Source organism: Plecotus auritus, assembly GCF_963455305.1.
Source record: "Plecotus auritus genome assembly, chromosome: 2".
NCBI classification, from domain to species: Eukaryota; Metazoa; Chordata; class Mammalia; order Chiroptera; family Vespertilionidae; genus Plecotus; species Plecotus auritus.
In genome coordinates, this window is record NC_137771.1 from 194,846,616 (window position 1) to 194,869,985 (window position 23,370).

The 23,370-nt window shown below is 38.0% G+C and overlaps 1 protein-coding gene across 1 annotated transcript in view; it reads left to right on the plus strand.

Annotated features, from left to right (window-relative positions):
• The window catches only part of SPATA16 (spermatogenesis associated 16), a gene marked incomplete at its 3' end in the record, with an annotated part of 197,479 nt that overhangs the window by 57,922 nt on the left and 116,187 nt on the right, over nt 1–23,370 (plus strand). The window contains 1 exon segment of the mRNA XM_080658440.1: nt 8,937–9,026. Coding sequence (XP_080514566.1) covers nt 8,937–9,026 — 90 coding nt within the window.

Sequence of the window (23,370 nt, forward strand, 5' to 3'; positions counted from 1 at the left end):
ATACAAATAGTTTTGATTTTGCTATAAAAATTCCTTTAATTCTAAAAGAAATAAGCATCCTATTTCATTGTCCTATGAAACTATCTAGTAGTAGTCATTACAATTTATTTCAATTCACTTTAAAGGTTCTTACCTTATTGCCCATTGAAGGTAGCATAAACAATAATAGAATGCAAGAAGACATTTATTTCCACACAATAGGGCTACTCAAAATATTAATTTAAGTTTGTATTTACCATTCTGGCTCTTTTCTTTAAAAAGTGTACAGTGTCTGGAACATGTTTATACTTAAAAATTACAGCTGAATGAATCATCAGTTCTGGTAGGTTAGAACAGAGAGGAATTTATTAATTACGCTTTTCAAAGTAATCATTCTAAAATGCATCCCACCCAAATAACACAGAGAATGGAAGGAATGTGATATTTGTCAAGCTGTTCTTGAACCACCACCATCGCTGATGCACCCTTCTCCTCGGTGTTACATAGACAGATAAACAGGGCTTTACATCTACATCTTTGGTTTCTGAATCTTGATAGCTTTTCTACAAGAGAGTTGATAGCTGGTATTTGGTTCATGGATCCTGAAGAAAAGATAACAGAGACAACACTATTATTTTTTTAAGAGAAAAATGTCAAGAACGAAAAATGAAAATGTCAAAAGATAGGTTGATATACTGTATTACTTAAAGACTGTTTTGTTGGGAGAACTGACCAAGTGATTTACTAACAGCTTTTACTGGACAGCCTTTGGATTACAATGTAGATGAAAAATAAATGGGGTTTCATTTCATTTTTACTCTATCCAGACATTTGACAGATGGAGAAAAAAAAATGGGAAAACACAATTAGAGTCTACAAACATGGGGGGTTTTCAAAGTATGAAAAACAATTTTGTATTTTGACTTTTTCTCAAAGACCCTCCGTATCGATCTCTATCTCTGTATCCTTTAATTACATAAACTGCCTTTCATTCCAGACCACATCTGCATACAGTTAGGGATTAGGAGATTGTGTAAACCTGACATCCAGCTGGGATATCGGTTCAAAAATCAGTGGAGAGAGGTCTTTGATAGATTCGGGTCACAATAGGTGTAGATCTCAATGGAAAATCTTAGATAAGATTAGGGTCCCTGGTGGCTCCTTTGGAAGAGTGTGTTCACTCAGTAACATTGTTTTATTCCAAAAGCATTCATTTAGTGCCCATTATGTGTTAAGTATTTGCTAGGTGCTGCACATATAAAGATAATTTTGTTGAGCATTACTTCCTATTATGGAGAGGTCTCCAATGGATACAGAGTAATTAAACTAGTAAAAAAAGTAAAAGAAATGTAGAGAAAATGAAATGTTCCCAATTGCTTACAAAGGCATCTACTTCATACTTCTAAAAATCCAGTAGCATGTCATACTTATTTTTGGTGATTATTTCATGTATAGTAACTGATGATATTCGTGTTTTTGGAAGATACTGAAGACTACGTGGCTTCCTTCTCAAGTTTCCTATTTCTTGGTATTGATGACCCATTAAGTTTGTTATTTGAATTTTAACCTTCATTTTATTTTTCTAAACAAAGAAATCTCATACTCAAAATCTAAAGTAAAATATATTTAAACATAGATCCTAGTCATTCTTTAATGTGTATTTATTCTAACTCTATAAAGAAGACAGACAATATAACATCTCCCCTCTACATATTTTTCAGTATTGTGACAATATAGCAATTTTTAAAGTATTTATCTGATTGACTCTTGGTCATGTCAAGAAATAAGCTATTTGTTGTTCCATTGAATAATTCATATTTTTCACATTTAATGTTTTACACATAAAATTAATTGTAGTTGGGAGAGGCAAAACACCAGGGATGATATTTGAATTACTCTCCTACTTAGCTTCTTCTCTAAACTCGTTTCCTTCTGTGCCATGCACATGCTGGGATCTCAAGAAATTTGTGAGAATTATTTCTTCTTGCTGTTTCCCTAAAGAGCTAGGTTTTACTTTTATGCTTTTGCAAAAACATACTCTGCTACTGTTTTGGCAGAGCTATATGCTTTATTCGACAACAATCTACTATAATTTTCTCATTTCAAAAACCAGTGCCCTTAATTCTAATTTTATGCTCTAATACTTTATAAAGTAGTTCAATTTTTTTCCATGTAAATTAAATCGGGTCATTCTATTGTTCTGTCTTGCTTGTCAATGTAAGATATTTAAAGTGAGCAATAGTCTTCTTAGTTATTCTCAATAAGTTGAAGACTGTTATACTTTATTTTAGCTTTTAATTCCAATCATCAATCTTTTGCAGTGAACCAAGTGACCAAATAAGACAGAAACAGTAAGATTTCACTGAAACCTTGTGTAGTGATGGCAATATTGCATAAGTTCCCCTTACATTCCCATTTCTTCCACCTACCCAGAATTTTGGTTACTAGATTGAGATTTAATATTATGCCAACAACCCATGCTGAAAGAAGCTCTAAAAGGCAACCGTATGGAACACTTTCTGAGTTTTCTGCAAATCTGTTACTGAGGACAGATTGTTTCATTCTAGGGCATCTTTGGAAAAGGTGATCTTTCTGATTATTCTACAAGAAATATTTGAACTGAGCAACTGGCTTATTTGAAACAAACTATATGCCCTCTTTACATGGGCTACCAGCAAACCTAGAAGAAAATATATAGTCCCTCTCAACTGAACTCTTAGGATCTTAAGACTTATTTTGTGTGCTAACCTCATCCAGGCTTTATCTTAATTCTCCTACTTTTAATCTTGCTTGCCTCTTTCAGTTAAATTTTTTTTTTATTTTTAATTATGGTGAAACACACATAACTTAGAATTTACCATATTACTCATAATTTAAATATGCAATTTAGTAGTGTTAAGTACATTCACATTGTTGTACAACAAATTTCCAGAACTCTTTTCATCTTGCAGAACTAAAACTCCATACCATTAACAACTTCCCATTCCCCTCTCACCCTAGCACCTGGAAACCAGCATTCTACCTGATGTCTCTATTATCTACTCTAGGTAACTCATATAAATGAAATGACACAGTATTTGTCTTTTGGTGATTGTTTATTTAACCTAGCATACTGACCTGAAGATTCATCCATGTTGTAGTATATATAAGAATTTTCTTTTTAAGGCTAATAATATTCCATTGTATATATGTATATGCCACATTGTGTTTATCCTCAGCTGTTGATAGACGCTAGTGATCTTCCACCTTTAGGCTATCCTATATAATAAAAGCCCAGCGACCATAATGGCGTAATGACCAGAACGACCACGCAAGCAGTTGCCATGAGGTGCATTGAACCGCAGGCTTTGATCACAGGATGGCAAACAGGGAACCAGGGGTAACCGAGGTGGGTGGTGGTGGGCGGGACTGGGGACTGGCAAGCTGGTGGAAGATGGCCCCGATCTCAGGCTAGGCCTAGGGAACCTACCCGTGCATGATTTCATGTGCTGGGCCTCTAGTTGTAAATAATATTGCTATGAATATAGGGGTACATCTTTAAAAACCCAGCCTTCAATACTTTGGGTACATACACAGAAGTAGAATTGCTGAATCATATTGTAATTCTATTCTTAATATTTTTAGGAATTGCCATACTTTTTTCCACAGCAGCTGCACCATTTTACATTCCCACACACCATGCACAAGGATTCCAATATCTCCACATTCTTGCCAACACTGGTTATTTTCTGGTTTGTTTCTTTTTTTTGTTTTGTGTTGTTTGGTTTTTTTTTGGTGTGTGTGTATGTGTTTAATAGTGATCTAGTGAGTGTGAGGTGGTATCTCAGTGTGGTTTTGATTTGCATTTTCTTGATTATGAGTGATTTTGAGCATCTTTTCATGTGCTTATTGGCCATTTGTATATCTTCTTTTAAGTAATGTCTTTTCTAGTCCTTTGCTTATTTTTAATTGTTTTTTTATTGTTGAGTTATAGGATATTAACTGCTTATCAGATATATGATTTGCAAATATTTTCTCCCATTCCATGGGCTGCCTTTTCATTCTATTGATAGTGTCTTTTGATGCACAAGTTTTTAATTTTGATGTAATTCTATTCATCTAGTTTTTCTTTTGTTCCCTGTGAGTTATTTTTACTTTAATTTATGTAAGTTTTCTATAAGCTGCTTTAAACTTTTCCTAGAACAGAATATAAATAGATAATAATGCAATTATTTTTCAACATTAGGCATTTTGTCATTTTTGCATATTTTAAATTTTTGGACTTTGTTATGAACCCTTATTTATTTGTTAATGGAATGAATAGGACAAATAGTACTTGCATATCTGAACAAAAATTATCTATGTAGGGAGAGAATTCTCCATGTGTCTCCTGCATTTTGTTTTGTTTTGTTTTGTATGTCCTCTGAAAAAGACACTGGTTGACCTTTGGTCTACAGCCTTGGAAGATGAGTTAGTGTCTCCTGCTAGAGCTAAGGATAGGCATGGTTACAGCTCATTGTAAAAGATTTACATTCCCTTAGCTTTGCATTCCTCTCCTGTGATGTGATGCAACCTACTGCATGTGAAGGTGTAATCTGGCCTTTGCATTGCCATCTGGGAATTGCGGCAGTACAACAGAAGACTGATACAATAGCTACTGCCATTGTTATGACTAAGAAAATCTCCTTTGTCTCTGGTCCTGGAGGGTCATGTCTTCTATGAGTATCCATGAAACTGCCACACTAACTTGTTAACCTGCAAGCAAGGAAAAACTCAGATGCTTCACAATGCTCAGCAATGTATTATAAGGGTTTTTTGTGATTATATTTGAAAGTCATTTAGTCTAATCTTCCATTCAGTCAAGAATTTCTTACACAACCTGACAGATGGCATTCTAAATATCACTTAAATGATTCCAGGAATAAGAAACTGTCCTTGGTGCCTGTTGCATCACTGGTTAATAAGTATCTCCTTATGTTGAACTAAACAACTTAAAACTTGGTAATACTAGGCTTTTGCCTGGTCTCATCTGGAATTACAGAATAATTTTTCTATTTTTCACATGGTAGGTCTTTGTGTTTGAAAGTATTTATCTTATTTAACTATCTAAACATATCAATCTCATCCCATATTCTTCACACACTGTCCTCCAAACCCATTGGACACTCTAGACCTGTGGTCTGCAAACTGCAGCTCGCGAGCCACATGCGGCTCTTTGGCCCCTTGAGTGTGGCTCTTCCACAAAATACCATGGCCTGGGCGAGTCTATTTTGAAGAAGTGGCATTAGAAAAAGTTTAAGTTAAAAAAATTTGGCTCTCAAAAGAAATTTCAATCGTTGTACTGTTGATATTTGGCTCTGTTGACTAATGAGTTTGCCGACCACTGCTCTAGACACACTCAATATGATGCTGATTCTCACAGATGCTCTGAACAATAGATGGATTCAAGAGACTGTATGGCAAAGGCACAATTTAGTGAAAATATCATATTATTTAAACACAATACTTTTGATCAATTTCATGTAAATTTTATGTACAGTTTTTGTAGCTCTAACATATTGTTATATCACATTTAACTGTGATTAGTTTAAATATTCAGACTTTTCCCACATGGCCATACTCAAGCTGTGATATCTATAAAACTAATTTTTTTAAAAAATTCATGCCATAAGGCTTTTATTTTTAACCATTACAGATAATTTTGAATTTAGGTCTGTCATCAGTGATATTAGTTTCTTGTTAAGTAAAATGTATGCTATCTGAAAATCTCATAGGCAACCTTTCAATTTCTGAATCTTAGTTACTAATAGATATGTTGTCCACAAAAACGGCTAAAAAAAGCCATTAAATTCCTTCTTTCATAATAACCCATAATAATTTAAAGAGTATTGATCAGCCCTAGCTGGTTTGGCTCAGTGGATAGAGAGTTGGCCCACAGATTGAAGGATCCTGGGTTTGATTCTGGTCAATGGTCCTGGTCAGGGTGTGTTGAGAGTCAGCCAATCAATGTATCTTTCACCTCAACGTTTCTCTCTCTGTGTCTCTCCCCCTCACTTTCACTCTCTCTAAAAGTCAATGGAAAAATATCCTCGGGTGAGTGCCGGGGTTCTTTTTCCCAGCCTTACAAAGGGTTCAGCATTCTGGAGAAAGGGGCTGCGCATAGATGATTAAGAAGGAGTCCGTGGTCGAAAGATATTTTTGAAAGGCATTGGGGGTCAGAGGAGCTTCCAGCTGAAGGAGCTAGAAGACTCTTACCTTGACCAAGGAACCTGCTTTTATTAGTACAATTTGTCCCAAGGCAAGGTGGAAATATACACTTTAAAGGGTACGGTACCAAAGGGTATACAGAAACATTGTCAGTTTGGGGAATAGCCTACAGCTGTTCAGGTGTTTGGCCAACAGGAGGCAATAAAATGCTCTGAGCTGTCTGGCAGCTAACTATCATCCTATTCAGGTTTGGGGGAAATGCTTTGTAGCTGTTTCCAACAGGTAAACTACATGTGACTCAACCCTTGTTGAGCCTCCCAAGCTTCACCAACCTTTTGGTAAAACTCTTGTAATTAATACATCCTGGAATTGGTTCTTGGCAGGTGAGTATTAACAACAACAAAAAGGAGTATTGATCATTTGTTCAACTACTTATAATCTATTGAGTGATGCTTTTATCTAATGTCACTGTCTTATTCATACAGATACCATGCTTTGTTGAAATTAAAATATTCCATATTCCTGGCATTCTCTAGATCGACCAACTATATTTAAAGCACTATGCAGCACTTTCCTAGGAGAGTAAATCCATCTTGGACCAAAGAACTTTGGCAGAGCAAGACTTTTGAGGAACAGCTTAGCAAAGCCAGGACACTACATCATGGGCAAGAGATATCAGATAGAAACATCCATTCAGTACAGATTTTATAGGCGCTTGCCAAAAATGTATAAGTGAACAAATGATTACAAAGTAAGGAGGAAGAATTACCTTTGTGTGAAAGAAAAAATTATGGTTAGAGTTGGAAGACCCAGGCCACTAGACCAGAACTATGATCTTATTTACACTGATCTACTTTTACAAAATTTATTTTTACAGGGATAAAATATATAAACATGCTTTGTAAACATACTCTTTTTCTAATTAATATAAAGTACTAGTCAATGGTATTAGAAGTTTGCTATTAATTTGGAATAAACTCATACAATAGTTTTTAAATTTCCAACACTTTAATCAGAAATTACCAAAACACAGGGTGAAATGGGAGATATCTGTAATACTATCAACAATAAAAAATATATTAAAAACAAACAAACAAAGAAATTACCAAAACAAGTAATTTTTGATCTTGTGGAAGTAACGTATTTATTTGTATAAATCATTAGTTATAGAGAGTGATAAAACTTCATTAATTCAGTCCCATCTATTCAGAAATCATCATAGGAAAGGCAGTAAAGTATAATACAAAATTCTGGGGCTAAATATGGGAAACACCATAAACTTGAAATTCTTCAACTAACAATTTTAGAAAGGTCCCTTAACCCCTCTACTTTTTGTTCACTGGTGCTTAAAGTAAGCTTAATTACTTAATTTATCTATCTCATCACCATATAATTCTATATTTTACATGGGCCATATAGATGTTTCTTTTCTACTTTATTTTTTCCATATGCAATATTTCTGGGAATGAAATTATTTTGTCTGCATGTGTGTGTGTTTTCTAATCTGGAGTTCTTAAATAGCCTTAATGGGTCACATGAATTCCCTAAATTTTGGCAATTATCGTTAGGTGTATTATTCTGGACAAAAGTCTATAACTTTCATCTGATTCTCAAAAAGATCTGTGAATCTCTCAAAAAAAAAAAAAAAGATTAAGAACCACTTCAATGATGAACTAATTCCAAATGATTCTCATCAACTTATAAAAAAGGCTCATAAGAAGTTGCTTAATAATCTTCTGTTGGTGTAGTGACACTTTTTATGCCATATCAGTAACACAACACATAAGCTACATTTCAAACTTTTATTAATGCTATCTCCTCATTCAGTGAAGCTGTGACTCCTGTGGCTCAGTGTAGGATGGTGTTATGGTTAAAAGAAATGAGTCCAGTCTAGCAGTAGTGATTGCCAAAATTTAGAGAATTCATGTGACCCATTAAGAGAATTTAAGAACTCCAATTTATTATTTTTGACCCAGCCATGGACTATATCTGTCTAGTTCACCTCATTATATCAGATGCTTTGGACAATGCCTGGCAAGGAAGGAAAATGTCTACAAGTTTATCTCGGGAAGAAGGCAGGTAGGGAATGATCATTGTCTCATCTAGCTTGGATTGAACTCCAAAACTCTATGAAATAATGGAAGAATCATCAAGAATTGTTATTTCAAGAGAAAATGGAAACCTGAAGTGAATAAGGGCCCTGTCAAAAGTGTCAAAACCAAAATCAGAGTCCTTAAACAGTATAGGGTTCCTTTCATTCCATTACTCCATCCAACTGAGGGAAGACACAGAAACTAATATGGAGTGTAAAAGAACATGTCACCCAAATTCCAGTCCCTTTCTTTCAATGGGAATTCAGTAGCTGACAACTTTTTCCTTTGTTATACGTAGAAATCTCATAAATAACCTGTGATTTTTGCCTGATTTATTAACATAAGAAAAGAAAATAATGTCATGTCTTAGATGTAATATTAGTTGGATTATTCATCTTCTTTGCCATTGTCATATGTAAAAAAGACCTCCAGTGCTTAAAAAAAAAAAATCTCCAGTGTTATAAATAAAATTGTTTTTATTATGCAAACTTAGCTTTTCAATAATGCTTGTTTATTTGTCTTCACAGACAATTATAGGAAGTAAAGGGCTTCATTCATTAGTATCTTTTAAAATACATAGTATATAAAATTGGATGCATGTTATTTCATTTCTATACACTTCTGGTAATTGTCTTGTAAAAACCTAATAACATTTGCGTTGCTTTTATCATTTTACAGGAGCATTGTTTTAAACCCAGCCTATTTCCGAAATCATCTTCGTCAGGCAACAGTGTTTAGATGTCTGGAGAGATATTCAGAAGCTGCCCGGTATGTTTGTTATAACTTCTGTGAAGATTTATTTTACGTTAAGTTAATTTTATTCTCAGCTTCTGGTAATAGCATAATAGAACTTTCCATTTCTCTTGTGGAATCTGATTTTACCAGAATTATTGTCTTGTAAACGTCAAACCTACAATTATTGACTATCTTTGTCTTTAATTAAAGCTATTTTGTATTCATAGCTCTTAGTAAAATTCAAATTTCCTAGCCATGAGCTCACTAATAACAATGGGAAAACTTCCATGGAAGATTAAAAATGAACTTGATCTCTTGCTCTCAAGTATGTTCCTGATCCTGGCTATAATGGCACAATTCTTTTGACTCTTTCTTCAGTTCTGGAAATAAAATCCAACCACATAAAGGACCCCAAGAGCTTGTTTCTAGAGGAGATGGCAGAAGTTATAACTCCAACAATTGTTAGAAGTGTCCTGAAGTATTGCCAGTTGCATCCAAATATGTTTTATAAAAATTTAGTGAAAGAGCTTTTAATACTCTCATCCCCAGAACCTAGACACATGGCAAAGAATTGCAAGAATTGTGCAACAGCCTCAATGCTATATTTAGAGTTTCTCCTCACTTGTGACAACCAAGGCTTCCCCCAACCCCCTGGCCCCAGGTCATGTTCATCATATCAGACTTCTCTCTCTTTTATGAATTCTGTCAAAGAACTTTCCTCATCTCCCAATGTATAATAAAAAACAATGCTGTTTTTTATTCACCCACTTTACCACCCCAGAAGTTTAGCAAGAAAGTGTAGATGGTTTCTACACCTACTCCAAACACAACTCCTAAGACGAAATTTAAATTTACAGTAATATGGATGGGAAGCGGGGGGGGGGGGGGGGGGGGGGGGGGGCGGCCCTAGGCTACAGGTGGCTATTGTCTCTAGAACAATTACAAATAACACTTTCTTGGAAAATTAAGGAATTTAAGTAGATAATAAAAGATTCCATGATACTTATATCATGAGACTGACATGAATTCCATTTGAGTAAGATGGTCATAGGAGTTATCTGAACTCAAATAAATGATGAATATGAAAGGCAGAATTAGTCCCACTACTCTCACTTTTCAGTCAAACAACCAACATGCCACAACATCTATTCACCTGTGTGTTAATGTCTACTTTTAAAAATTAAAATAAGTCTTTATCAATTTCTTCCTATCAGTTTTTTAATTTTATGGGTATATGTAAAGCAATTTTTAAGAGACAATTTATTAATATGTCTTTAAAATCTATTCAGAAGATTAATAGGAAAAGGTTAGGTACAATTTCAGGACTAGATTGCAACTAATAAAAAGCTGCTGGTGGTGTGCTGGGATCAGCTTGTACAGATTCTGGAAAGCTGTAAGAGAAATTAGCAATCCTAGGAGAATTTACACTATGGAAATTGGCAATCGCTACAAATACAGACTCTTTTGATATGGAGTACAGCCAGGTTACCAGCATATCATTAATTATAATTTAACTAGAGGCCCAATGCATGGAAATTCGTGCAAGAGTAGGCCTTCCTTCCCCCGGCTGCCAGCACCATCTTCCCTCCGGCACCCAGGATCCAGGCTTCCCTCCAGCAGCTGGCAGGCACCTGGGACCTGGGCTGCTTCCCTCGGGGCGCCTGCAGACACGTGGGACCCAGTGGCTTTGCTCCGGCTCCAGTCCAGAAGGATGTCTGGAATGACACCCAGAAGGATGTCTGGTCTAATTAGCATATTACCCTTTTATTATTATATACTAGAGGCCTGGTGCATGAAATTCATGCACGGGGGGGTGTGTCCCTCAGCCCAGCCTGTACCCTCTCCAATCTGGGACCCCTCAAGGGATGTCCGACTGCCCGCTTAGGCCCGATCCCACTGGGATCGGGCCTAAGCGGGCAGTCGGACATCCCTATCATAATCCAGGACTGCTGGCTCCAAACCACTTGCTTGCCTGCCTGATTGCCCCTAACCGCTTCTGCCTGCCAGCCTGATCACCCCCTAACCACTCCCCTGCCAGCCTGATTGATGCCTAACTGCTTCCCTGCCAGCCTATTTTCCCCTAACTGCCCTCCCCTGCAGGCCTGGTCACCCCTAACTGCCCTCTCCTACAGGCCTTGTCCCCCCCAACTGCCCTCCCCTGCAGGCCTGGGTCCCTCCCAACTGCCTTTCTCTGCAGGCCTGGTCACCCCCAACTTCCCTCCTCTGCCGGCTTGGTCACCCCTAACTGCCCTCCCCTGCAGGCTTGATCACCCCCAACTGCCCTCCCTTGCAGACCTGGTCCCTCCCAACTTCCCTCCCTTGCTGGCCATCTTGTGCTGGCTATCTTGTGTCCACATAGGGGCAATCATCTTTGACCACATGGGGGCAGCCATGTTGTGTGTTGGAGTGATGGTCAATCTGCATATTACTCTTTTATTAGATAGGATAGAGGCCTGGTGCATGGGTGGGGCCAGCTGGTTTGCCCTGAAGGGTGTCCCGGATCAGGGTGGGGCGTCCCTTGGGGTGTGGGGTAGCCTGGGCGAGGGGCCTGTGGTGGTTTGCAGGCCAGCCACGCCCCCTGGTGACCCAAGTGGAGGCCCTGGTATCTGGGATTATTTATCTTCTACAATTGAAACTTTGTAGCCTGGAGTGGAGCCAAGCCTTCTGTTTGCTCCGTGGCGGCAGCCATTTCTATTGGGTTTTATGTATCTTCTATAATTAAAACTTTGTAGCCTTAAGAGAGGCCTGGCCCGGCCAGGGTATGTGGAAAGCTTGGCTTCCTCCATCTCTAGGGGCAACCCTACCCTCCTGCTCTTTCCAGCTCTGTGGCTGCCGCCATTTCTGTTTGGGTTTATGTATCTTCTATCATTGAAACTTTGTAGCCTTGAGTGGAGGCCTAGGCCAGCAAGGGCAGGCGGAAAGCTTGGCTTCCTCCATTGCCGGGGAAACCCAAGCCTCCCTCCTGCTCTCTGTGGCTGTAGCCATCTTGGTTGGGTTTATTTGCATATTTGCTCCTGATTGGCTGGTGGGCGCAGCTGGTGGGCATGGCTGGTGGGTGTAGCGGAGTGATGGTTAATTTGCATATTACTCTTTTATTAGATAGGATTGTATCAAGCCTAACTGAGTTAAAGTGGTGACAAAAAAAATTTTATGGGTCCTAAAACAAATAAACAAGAACCTGAAAATTAAGAATTTCTTAGTATTTGCCATGTAAAATGGCACTGAATATACATTGTCCTTGACATGTATATCCCTGTGGTGAAATAAGTATAACTTTTTAATACCATGTGGTAGCTGACCTGACAGTGGTCCTTGAGAAAGTTCCTAAAAATTATTGGTTATGCTGGTATAGACTTTCCAACAAAGAGGCAGATATAATTACTTTTAGATACAAGTGTTTTTATCTTGATTTCCTTAAAATATAGTAGAGTATTATAGCTCTCAATATACAGTATTGTTTGTCCTTTTCTCTCCCAAGGGAAAGAATGCTATCAACTGTGAACATGAATATCTTAGTGTCTCTTAGCTATCAAAGTTATAATGTAAAACAATAAATACAAATCAATATATAAAGCATTCATGTTTATCATTAATGTCTTAGGAGATTTGGGTAGTTTGGTTCAGGACTCTTAAAAGCACATTACATTGAAACTCATTTGAAAAACCAACACGTCAAGGTCATTTCCTCTAAGATGCCAAATAGTCATGTTTCTGAGAGTGAGCAGCACCTACCAAATATAAAAAGATGTCATTTTTATCTGACTTAGGATGTCTTAAAACCATGATTCCCAGTGAACTGGATCGTGTCCTACCTGTTCCAAGTTAGAGTATTTATAGTCAATATCTAGAAATTGGGCTGTCTGAGGTTTTCTGAGCCTAACCAGCTCTACCAAGTAAGGAATTCCTGGTGAAGCCAGAAAAGATTCCAAGAACAGCCTCCTGAGAGCCCAGATTCTCAACCAGAGAGGCTAGAGGAAATGGTACTCCCTGTGATTGAAGGCAAGGTATCGGTCAGCTTTACAGCAATGAGAAGGTCCTTTTATTTTATGGGCCAATATCTTTTCAGTAACATCCTATTGGAAGAAAGAGCAAAAATATAGAGATGATAGGAAACAGAACAAAAATAGGAATATTTTATTTCAGTTTAAGGTTCTGCAAGGATGCTAGTCACCCTTGAGGAGACAACTGGCACTGGTTGAAGTGATGAAAATCACATTTTCAGAAGTCTAAATTGAGATTGCTCTAACCCCCAAGAAACAAGAAACCTCTGAAGCTTTACCTGAAATAGCAAGTAGCTTAGCTCTTTAATACCTCGTTGTTTCTATGCATACAAAATATATGTGTTCAAGTAGAATGTCTTTGTTCAAATCTATTTCTCCTCCTCCGACACACACACACACACACACACACACACACACACACACACACACAATCACATCATTTAGCACTACCTTCATAAGAAAGATAAGACAAGAAAAAGCATGCAGAGATGAGAAACAAACAAAAGCCAAGACTGACTATATTTTGGGAAGAGAATTAGTGACTCAATAACATGAATGGCATAATGTCTTTCATCTCTGTATGCTTGATGTTTAGCGTGGGGCTTGGCACAGATCAAGTACCAGTTTGGGGTTTGCAAATTAAATTAGCTAGTTTTGGAGTTGGTAGTTAATACCATTTAGCTTTACTGGTAAGAAGATATTATATGAAATGGTTAGTACAATCCTGGTTGAAAGATCAATATGAAAGTGTGCACATAGAAATTAAAGCTATAATATCATGCATCCTATAATGAAGATTCATAAGGCAAAAAGTAGATGATTTTGCACAGACTCTTTAGTTTAAGACCATGCTATGTAAAAGGTAGCAAACAGAAGGTAACACTAAAGAAGAGAGCACAACAAAGCCTTTTTGCCCATCACTGAGGAAGAATTAGCCATATGTTTCTACATACATGAACTAGACAGGGGTGTAGTAGAGCAGGAATAACACACTCAAATGCTTGCAAAGCCCAGGCAGAGGCTGTGTGAAGGAGCCCAATTACAAGATTAAAGGATATCTTATGAACTATAGAGAACTAGAGATCGCTAACTAGAGTGACCATATATTTGGCTGTCAAACTGAACATTATCGTAGTGGAAGTTGGCACTACTAAAATTTATACCAGGAAAACAGGCATAAACCAATGACTGTAATGAGCACACGGACAATATGGTCTCCCTACCATCAGCCCTTTCAAAGGGAGTATCCATATTCCAGTCCAGCTAATGTAGCTGTATAAGAATATAGGTTCAGTGTTGTACATTTTTTACTCTTACAGAAATAGTATAAAAATTCAGAGCTTTCCAAGAAATTTCTTGACTTTTAAATGTTGGCAATTATTTTGAGTTTTTCAAACACTGTCATCTTAAGAAAGCTAAAGTGGTCCCATCCATAAAAATGGAATTCACTGAAGAATCAATTTTCCAAATGACCAATTTTCAGAATTCACCAAATTTAAAGTTCACTAAAAACTTATTTGTAGAAATAATCTTATTGAATAATTAATATGAGTACATTTTTATTTATATATTCCTCATGAAACATTCAGAAAATAGTTTTATTTAATTTTAGAGAATTTTTCAAAAGCCAGTCATAGAATGGTTTATTCTTATGAAATATATCCTTTTTGTGTGTAATATTGTTATTCTACTGCTCTTATTATATGACTACTAGAGGCCCGGTGCACGAAATTCGTGCATGGGGGGGGGTTCCCTCAGCCCAGCCTGCACCCTCTCCAATCTGGGACCCCTAGAGGGATGTCCGACTCCCCAGTGGGATCGGGCCTAAACGGGCAGTCGGACATCCCTATCATAATCCAGGACTGCTGGCTCCCAACTGCTCACCTGCCTGCCTTCCTGATTGCCCCTAACCGCTTCTGCCTGCCAGCCTGATCACCCCCTAACCACTCCCCTGCCAGCCTGATTGATGCCTAACTGCTCCCCTGCCAGCCTGTTTTCCCCTAACTGCCCTCCCCTGCAGGCCTGGTCACCCCTAACTGCCCTCCCCTGCAGGCCTGGTCCCCCCCCAACTGCTCCCCCCAGAAGGCCTGGGTCCCCCCCAACTGCCCTCCCCTGCAGGCCTGGGTCCCTCCCAACTGCCTTTCCCTGTAGGCCTGGTCGCCCCCAACTTCCCTCCTCTGCCGGCTTGGTCACCACTAACTGTCCTCCCCTGCTGGCCATCTTGTGGTGGCTATCTTATGTCCACATGGGGGCAGGATCTTTGACCACATGGGGGCAGCCATCTTGTGTGTTGGAGTGATGGCCAATCTGCATATTACTCTTTTATTAGATAGGATAGAGGCCTGGTGCATGGGTGGGGGCCAGCTGGTTTGCCCTGAAGGGTGTCCCAGATCAGGGTGGGGGTTCCTTGGGGCTTGGGCGGCCTGGGCGAGGGGCCTGTGGTGGTTTGCAGGCCCGCCATGACCCCTGGCGACCCAAGTGGAGGCCCTGGGATCTGGGGTTTATTTATCTTCTACAATTGAAACTTTGTAGCCTGGAGTGGAGCCAAGCCTTCTGCTTGCTCCGTGGAGGCATCCATTTCTGTTGGGACTATGTATCTTCTATCATTGAAACTTTGTAGCCTTGAGTGGAGGCCTAGGCTGGCAAGGGCAGGCGGAAAGCTTGGCTTCCTCCATTGCCGGGGAAACCCAAGCCTCCCTCCTGCTCTCTGTGGCTGTAGCCATCTTGGTTGGGTTTATTTGCATATTTGTTCCTGATTGGCTGGTGGGCATGGCTGGTGGGTGTAGCAGAGTGATGGTTAATTTGCATATTACTCTTTTATTAGATAGGATTTTCTTTTCATGAATACAAGCATAATTTTAATTTGGAAGTTTAACGGTTTACATTGATTACTTTCTAATATTTTTGTGATTTTTATTTTTAACACTTTTTCATTTTTAAGATTCTTTCCTCAGTTTTTGGAGAGTGACCGAATTTACCTATTTAATAAAATACATTTTAACTGTTTATAGCATTTACAATGATTCATATCTAATGAGTTCATTTTCACAGTGCTCTGCTTCATTACTGAAGCCACACACAGCACAGTCTGGGCTGTAAATTCCAAAGAGGGGGGGAGTGAAGAACAGGGAGGGACCAAAGCCCTAGACACCTGGAGTCCTGCTCCCTTCAAATTTATCTATAGGATAACTAAAATTTTTCTAAAGAGTTAAAATAAACAAAGATTTAGTCAATAAATATGTTTATAAATTTGATAAATTGGTCGTTGACAAACTCCTTATCTTATGAATTGACCTAGAGCCCGCAGAAGGCTGTGAGCCACAGTATCAGGTTTGCAGCCTGGATCAAATTCTCTTTCAGTTCTCATTGAATTCTGGAGTTTAATCCTTCAGAGCTAAAAACTGAGCTTCCTTCTACCAGCAAAAGGATTCCTTCCCAGGTCAATTTTGTGCTAGGTCATTTAGGGGAACATTTTAATCTAAAACCAGCATTCCACTATTAGAAAAAGATGATATTTTATAGGGGACAATGGCTTTAGTTAACGTATTATCTGCAACAAATCTGGTCTGTTCTACCTTTTATTTTGCAATTTTACTTACTATCATGTATGTAATGTTGCCATGAATAGATTAAATAATAAACTACACAGTTTAAAATTTTCTTTTCTTTGTCCTTCTTAAAGTAATGCACTAAATGACACACTGAATTGCAGAGGTACTTTATATTACATGTAGTTTTCAGGATTAAATTGCTAAAATTTAACACAAATTGCTAAAATGCCACCAAGTTGTATTAGTCTATTGGCTACACTAAGAACTTTCTTCCTCGTAGCTAATCCTCAGCTTTACCTCTCTCACTCTTGATCTCTGACAGTGTCTTTATTTCTATTTTACCATTTTGGCTACCTGCCACTCTCATTCTCCTTCTCTGCCCTTGTCTCTTTTCTTGTTTCCTGTCTCCTATCTCTTTCTCAAAAATATATCCCTTCCTTGTGAGCATCCCCTTCCTTCTGGTCATTAATAAGCAGTTCTCAATGCATCTCATTTATTCTGTAAGCCCTTGGTCCTCCTTGATGATTGCCATTGATTTAACTAGTCAGTGATTACATTAGCTTTTGTTTCATTTTATTTTTGATACTCACTTTAAAACTACTTAGGGTATTTGAATTTTTTGGAAATCTGCTCTCTAGATGAATATAGAATGAAAACCTTAAACGATAAATCCCTGGAAAAAACTGATTATTTTATAAATGTATACTCAGCCATGCCTAAGATGTGACACATTAGAGTATCAAATTTTTAATGGAAATCAGCATAAACACTTAGGGCCTGGGCTCTATATGAGTATATAAGCATCAAGATATCCCAGAGTTGTTTGTTTGGTTGTGTTTTGTTTTTTGTTTTTTTGTTTATGCCAAGCAGTATTTTCTGTTCAAGTAAATCAAAACAATACGTCATGATATACTAATTCATGTCTATCCCCACTGACAAGCCAGATAATACAAGTTGGTAGATGTGGAAGTTAGGTGGATTTCTGAGAATGATTTGGGAGTTTGGTTTTGTTGTTGTTTTTATAAAAGTTGATCAGTGGAAATTGGAAATAATGCATATATAAATCTCAATCTGCCAAAAAAAAAAAAAAGAGTGATCCAAAAATAAATTGAAATGTTTGTTCAGAAATCTGGTACCATAAAACAGTGGTGTTGCTGTAGCTAAGCAATCACTCAGGAGTAATATGATAATAGTGAACAGCAAGAAACGGTGTCAGCTTTTTCAGTGTCATGGAACTCTATGATTTTAAATGAGATTATTATGTATCTTACAAGGGAGGAGAATATACTGACAGGTAGACTCAAGACAAGTGATTCTGAAGAGACGATAATAGGGTTGGGAGTTTATTTTAACTTAGTTCTGATTCAAATGGAAGCGTAAAATCCATTCACTCACCATGCAAGTTGCTGAAAATACATCACAGATTTTTTTGGTTAACATACGTTTTCATTTGTGCCTATGAACAGAATAAATGAAGACTGTAGCCTAATTTTTATTCTTACACTGGCCATCTGTCTGATGGGCTTTCTTTCTCTTGGAGACAGGGTGCCAGCACAGCCTGTGTGGGCTGGCATCAGTCAGTCACATGTAACATTAGGCTGAATAGCAGAAGTTGGGCATGATCATTCTACCATTTAGTGACCTTCCCTTCCCTAGACATGAAAAAGCTGTAGGAACTGGAAGCACTGTAGAAATGTGGCTTCTCGGGATATGATTTCTAAAATAGACACTAATAAAGACAGATTTATCCATTTCACATGGCTTAGACTAAATATTTGACTATAAGACTATAGCTCACCCAGTTCTTATATACACTGAGTGGCCAGATTATTATGATCTCTGAATGCATAATAATCTGGCCACTTAGTATATATGTGTGTGTGTGTGTGTGTGTGTGTGTGTGTGTGTGTGTGTGTGTATTTTAGAGGCCCAGTGCATGAATTTGTGCATGGGTGGGGTCCAGCCAGCCTGGCCAGGAGGAGGGCATGAATTTGTGCATGGGTGGGGTCCAGCCAGCCTGGCCAGCGGGAGGGGACATGGGAGGTTGGCCAGCCTGCCTGCTGGTAGAACTCCTGGTCGAGGGGACAATTTGAATATTAGCCTTTTATTATACAGAATATACACTGAGTGGCCAGATTACTATGCGTTCAGGGATCATAATAATCTGGCCACTCAGTGTATATAAGGGGTAGTGTTTGTGATTTCAAAAGAAAAGAGTGAAGGTTAAAACATACTAAAGCCATCTCTTATGTCTTAAGAATTTTAAATTGTAGACTTATAAATGTCTAATAACAAAAATATTAATTTTAAGGTTGCAATAATATCAAGTGGCTTAAATGTAATTCTGTTGCCTTAAGAAATGTTGAACCTTTTAGACATGATTCAAATTATAAATAAAATATTGCAAGGATACATAATTTTACATAAATATAGAAAGAAGTTTTAACTCAGGCTCTTGAAAAGAACATCCAAAAATTTGTTAGAGAGAAACAAACATTGATCAACTTTGTGAATACCTCCATCTTGCTGATGCTTACCACCATAAATATTTTTGCATTTGTATTACCTACAAACATTTCTAAAATAGTTTAGAAGTGCACAATTCTTGGATTGAGTCCACTTTCTGCAAAGATTGGTTTAGAAAAAGTTGTGTCTTAGTACAGAAAAATTGTTTTTGTTTTCTATAGAGCCATTCTTGAATTTTTTTTAAGTAGGTGGAGCCATGAAGACTGAATAAAAGAGAACACAGAAAGGTCCTAGGATGTCAAATTTTAAGTGTGAAGAAGTAAATATCTTATCTTCCCTTTCTTCTTCCATTCAATCAGATGTCCACCTTATTTCACATTTTCTACAATAATGGAATGTAGAAAACCAATTAAACATAAAAAGTGTAATCCAAAGGAGCTAAAATTTAACTCTGAGTGTTCTGTGCTGTTTTCTAATATCTAAGTGTTGCCAAGTGAATTAGAGTTTAGTCTGCAGGTGCTATAATTATGATAAATGGATCAAAACCTCCATGTTTTTGATCTGTAAATTGAAGATAATAATAGCACCTATGTCACAGAGGTTATTATGAGGATAAATGAGACAATTTATATAGTACATTTAGCACAGTATTTGGCACATCATAAATTCTCAGTAAAAAATGAGCTATTATCATTGTTTTTGTTGTTAACAATTAGAGCTCCTTGAAGATAGATGAAGCTACCTTAAGAAACAATGAGTTTCTCAAAATTGAAACTAGAACAGGTTGAGCATTCATTTAGCTGAAATACTACAACAGGCCACATTGCATCATAAGACTACTTTGAGAGTCAATGTATCTGTTTTTGGAAAGCCATGTTAAGATACGGGTTGAAGGGCAAGGTTTTGGTTGGTTCAAGGGAGCTAAAGGGGCAAAATTCTGACTTTTTAAAAATAAACTTTGTGTATGGATATGTCATGAATTTTATCATTCTCTTTTATTCTGCGTGATATTCCAGTTACTCCTGAAGGTAGTTAAATTGTGGGTTCTCTAGGGTGGGCCAGTGGAACTTCAAATAACGGAGAAAGACAAATGTTCAGGTAACCTGGTCTCGACTCAAATTTTCCCTTTTATCCTTTCCTCATTTCTGTCAAAAAAATAGCAATACCATGACAAAGATTAGACTAGAAATCCTAACAGCCACTGCCAGAAACTCTGAAATTCTTCACCCTTAAAAAAGAAATGCTGGCATTGGTTCAACACACTACTATGCATATACATTAATCTTGATCCCACTAATTGTGAAAATTGCTTATAAGTCAAAAGTTCTGTTTCTGTATCTGTCTGCTGAAGAGGAACCATCTACACTAGAGAATTATAGTCAAGCCAGAAAGGCCTGTCTTCTACTCCCAAGATTACAAATGACTAAGTCTGTGTAACCTTGGGCAAGCTAATTCAGTAAATTCTTTCAGTTTCAATTTTCTCAGCCATAAAATGAAGATAATGATACTACTCTACAAAGAAAACACAAGGATTAAATGAAATAATGAATAAAAACACTATACTCAGTGTCTGGCACATAGTAAGCCCTCAATTAATTATTACTGCTGTTGTTGTTATTACTAGCTTTGAAAATTATATTTAACACCTAATACATTAACTCTGAATTAATTCTGTTGAGTGAAAATTTGATTAAACATTATATTCCTGGACTACCAACCCAACTTATCTCAATTTTATTTTTATTTTTTTACTTTTTTTTTTTTACTTTTTTTTTCTAAACTTAAATTTTTTTAATAAATCTTTATTGTTCAGATTATTACAATTGTTTCTCTTTTTTGCCCCATAGCTCCCCTCTACCCGGTTCCCACCCCACCCTCTGCCCTTACCCCCTCTCACTGTCCTCATCCATAGGTGTACGATTTTTGTCCAGTCTCTTCCTGCGCCCCCCACACCCCTTTCCCCCTGAGAATTGTCAGTCCACTCCCTTTCTATGCCCCTAATTCTATTATATTCAACAGTTTATTCTGTTCATCAGATTTTTTATTCACTTGATTTTTAGATTCACTTGTTGATAGATATGTATTTGTAGTTCATAATTTTTATCTTTACCTTTTTCTTCTTCTTCCTCTTCTTAAAGAGTAAGTACCTTTCAGCATTTCATATAATACTGGTTTGGTGGTGATGAACTCCTTTAGCTTTTTCTTATCTGTGAAGCTCTTTATCTGACCTTCAATTCTGAATGATAGCTTTGCTGGGTAGAGTAATCTTGGTTGTAGGTTCTTGCTATTCATCACTTTTAATATTTTTTGGACTCCAATCTGGCCTGCATAGTTTCTGTTGAGAAATCATCTGACAATCATATGGGTGCTCCCTTGTAGGTAACTAACTGTTTTTCTCTTGCTGCTTTTAATATTCTCTTTGTCTTTTGCTCTTGGCATTTAATTATGATGTGTCTTGGTGTGGTCCTCTTTGGATTCCTTTTGTTTGGGGTTCTGTGTGCTTCCAGACTTGTTTTTGTTTTTTTTTCTTCTTTTTATCCAGCTTTATTGAGGTATAATTAACAAATAAAATGGTACATTTTTAAGGTGTACAGTGTAATTTTTTTTTTTTGCAGATTCAAAGAATTTATTTTATTTTATTTTTTTAAATTGTTTGAAGTATTACAAATAGTAGTACATATGTCTCCCTTTTTTGTTCCCCCCATTGACCTCTCCCCGGGCTCCCCTACCCGCTAGTACATGCCTTTACCTGCACCCCCCACACACACACACACAGTGTCTTGTGTCCATTGATTATGCTTATATGCATGCATACAAGTCCTTCGGTTGATCTCTTACAGCCCACCCCTCAACCTCCCCTGCCTTCCTGCTGTAGTTTGACAGTCTGTTCAATGCTTCTTTGCCTCTGTATCTATTTTTTCCCCATTTCTTTCCTTTAAAAAATCTTGCCTCTGCAGATTACAAATAAACATATAATAACAAAAAATGTTTGAGTCCCAATTTCAATGTCCAACAGTTCTGAGTCCCCATTTCAATGTCAAACAGTTCCTTATGTGTACATGTCAGCAATGATATCTGGATGGTGGGGCTTCCTGTACTTGTAAGTCTATTTCTTTCACCAGGTGGGGGAAGTTTTCAGTTATTATTTATTCAAATAGGTTTTCAGTACCTTGCTCTCTCTCTTCTTCTGGCACCCCCATAATTCGGATGTTGGTACGCTTGAGGTTGTCCCAGAGGCTCCTTACACTATCTTCAAATTTTGGATTCTTTTTTCTTTTTGCTTTTCTGGTTGAGTGTTTTTTGCTTCTTTGTATTTCAAATCTTTGACTTGATTCTTGCGGTCCTCTAATCTGTTGTTAGGTCTCTGTATAACATTTTTTATTTCAGTCAGTGTATGTTTAATTTCTAGTTGGTCCTTTTTCATATCCTCAAGGGTCTCACTAAATTTATATACCCTTTCTAGGCAATCCTTGAAAAACCTTATAACTGTGATTTTGAACTCTATATCCAGTCATTTGCTTTCCTCCATTTCTTTCATTTGTGATCTGTTTCTTTGTCTCCGCATTTTGGTTGTTTCCCTGAGTTGATAGAGTGGCTTTGTGTGCTATGTGTCCTATAGGGCCCAGTGGCTCAGCTTCCCCAGTTACCTGAGGTGGACACTCTTAGTGCACCCCTTTGTGGGCTGTGTGCACAGTTTTGTTGTAGTTAAGCCTTGATTGTTGTTGGTATCACTGGGAGGAATTGACCTCTAGGCCAACTGGCTGTGAGGATCAGTTGTGTCTATGCTGGGAGAACTTCTGTGCTGGAGACACCCTTATGAGACAAGACTTGCCAAAGCCTCTGTGCTCAGCTTGGATGGGATCGGAGTCTCAGGGTGGAGCAGACAGCATTGGTTTCCCATCAGCCCTGCCCTAATAGACCCCTGTGTCTCAGTGTCCCGTGGTAATCACTGCAAGCACCTCTGAGAGAAAGCTGCCCTCGATTTCCGCCCACTGCCAGACAGTTCAGTTTCTCCCCAAATGAGTCTCAACTCCCAGAGTCTCGCCCAGAACTGGAGTTCAGTGCAGTCGGGAGCTTTTTTCTCCCTCCTGGTTGAGAAAGCCAGCCGCGTACTCAGTTGCCCGCCCTCTCCGCACGCGCGCGCGCGCGCGCGCGCGTCTCAGTACCTCTGCCTCCTGCAGCTCCTCTGAGTCTCAGTGTGCTTTCCTCTTTCCTTCTAGTTGTAGAATTGCCACTCAGCCAGCTTTCCTGTGGTTCTGGATGGTGTCCATTTTGTCTTTTAGTTGTAGTTTTGAAATTGTTGTGCGAGGCAGCAGTTTAGGTGTTTACCTATGCTGCCATCTTGGTTTCCCCTTTTTA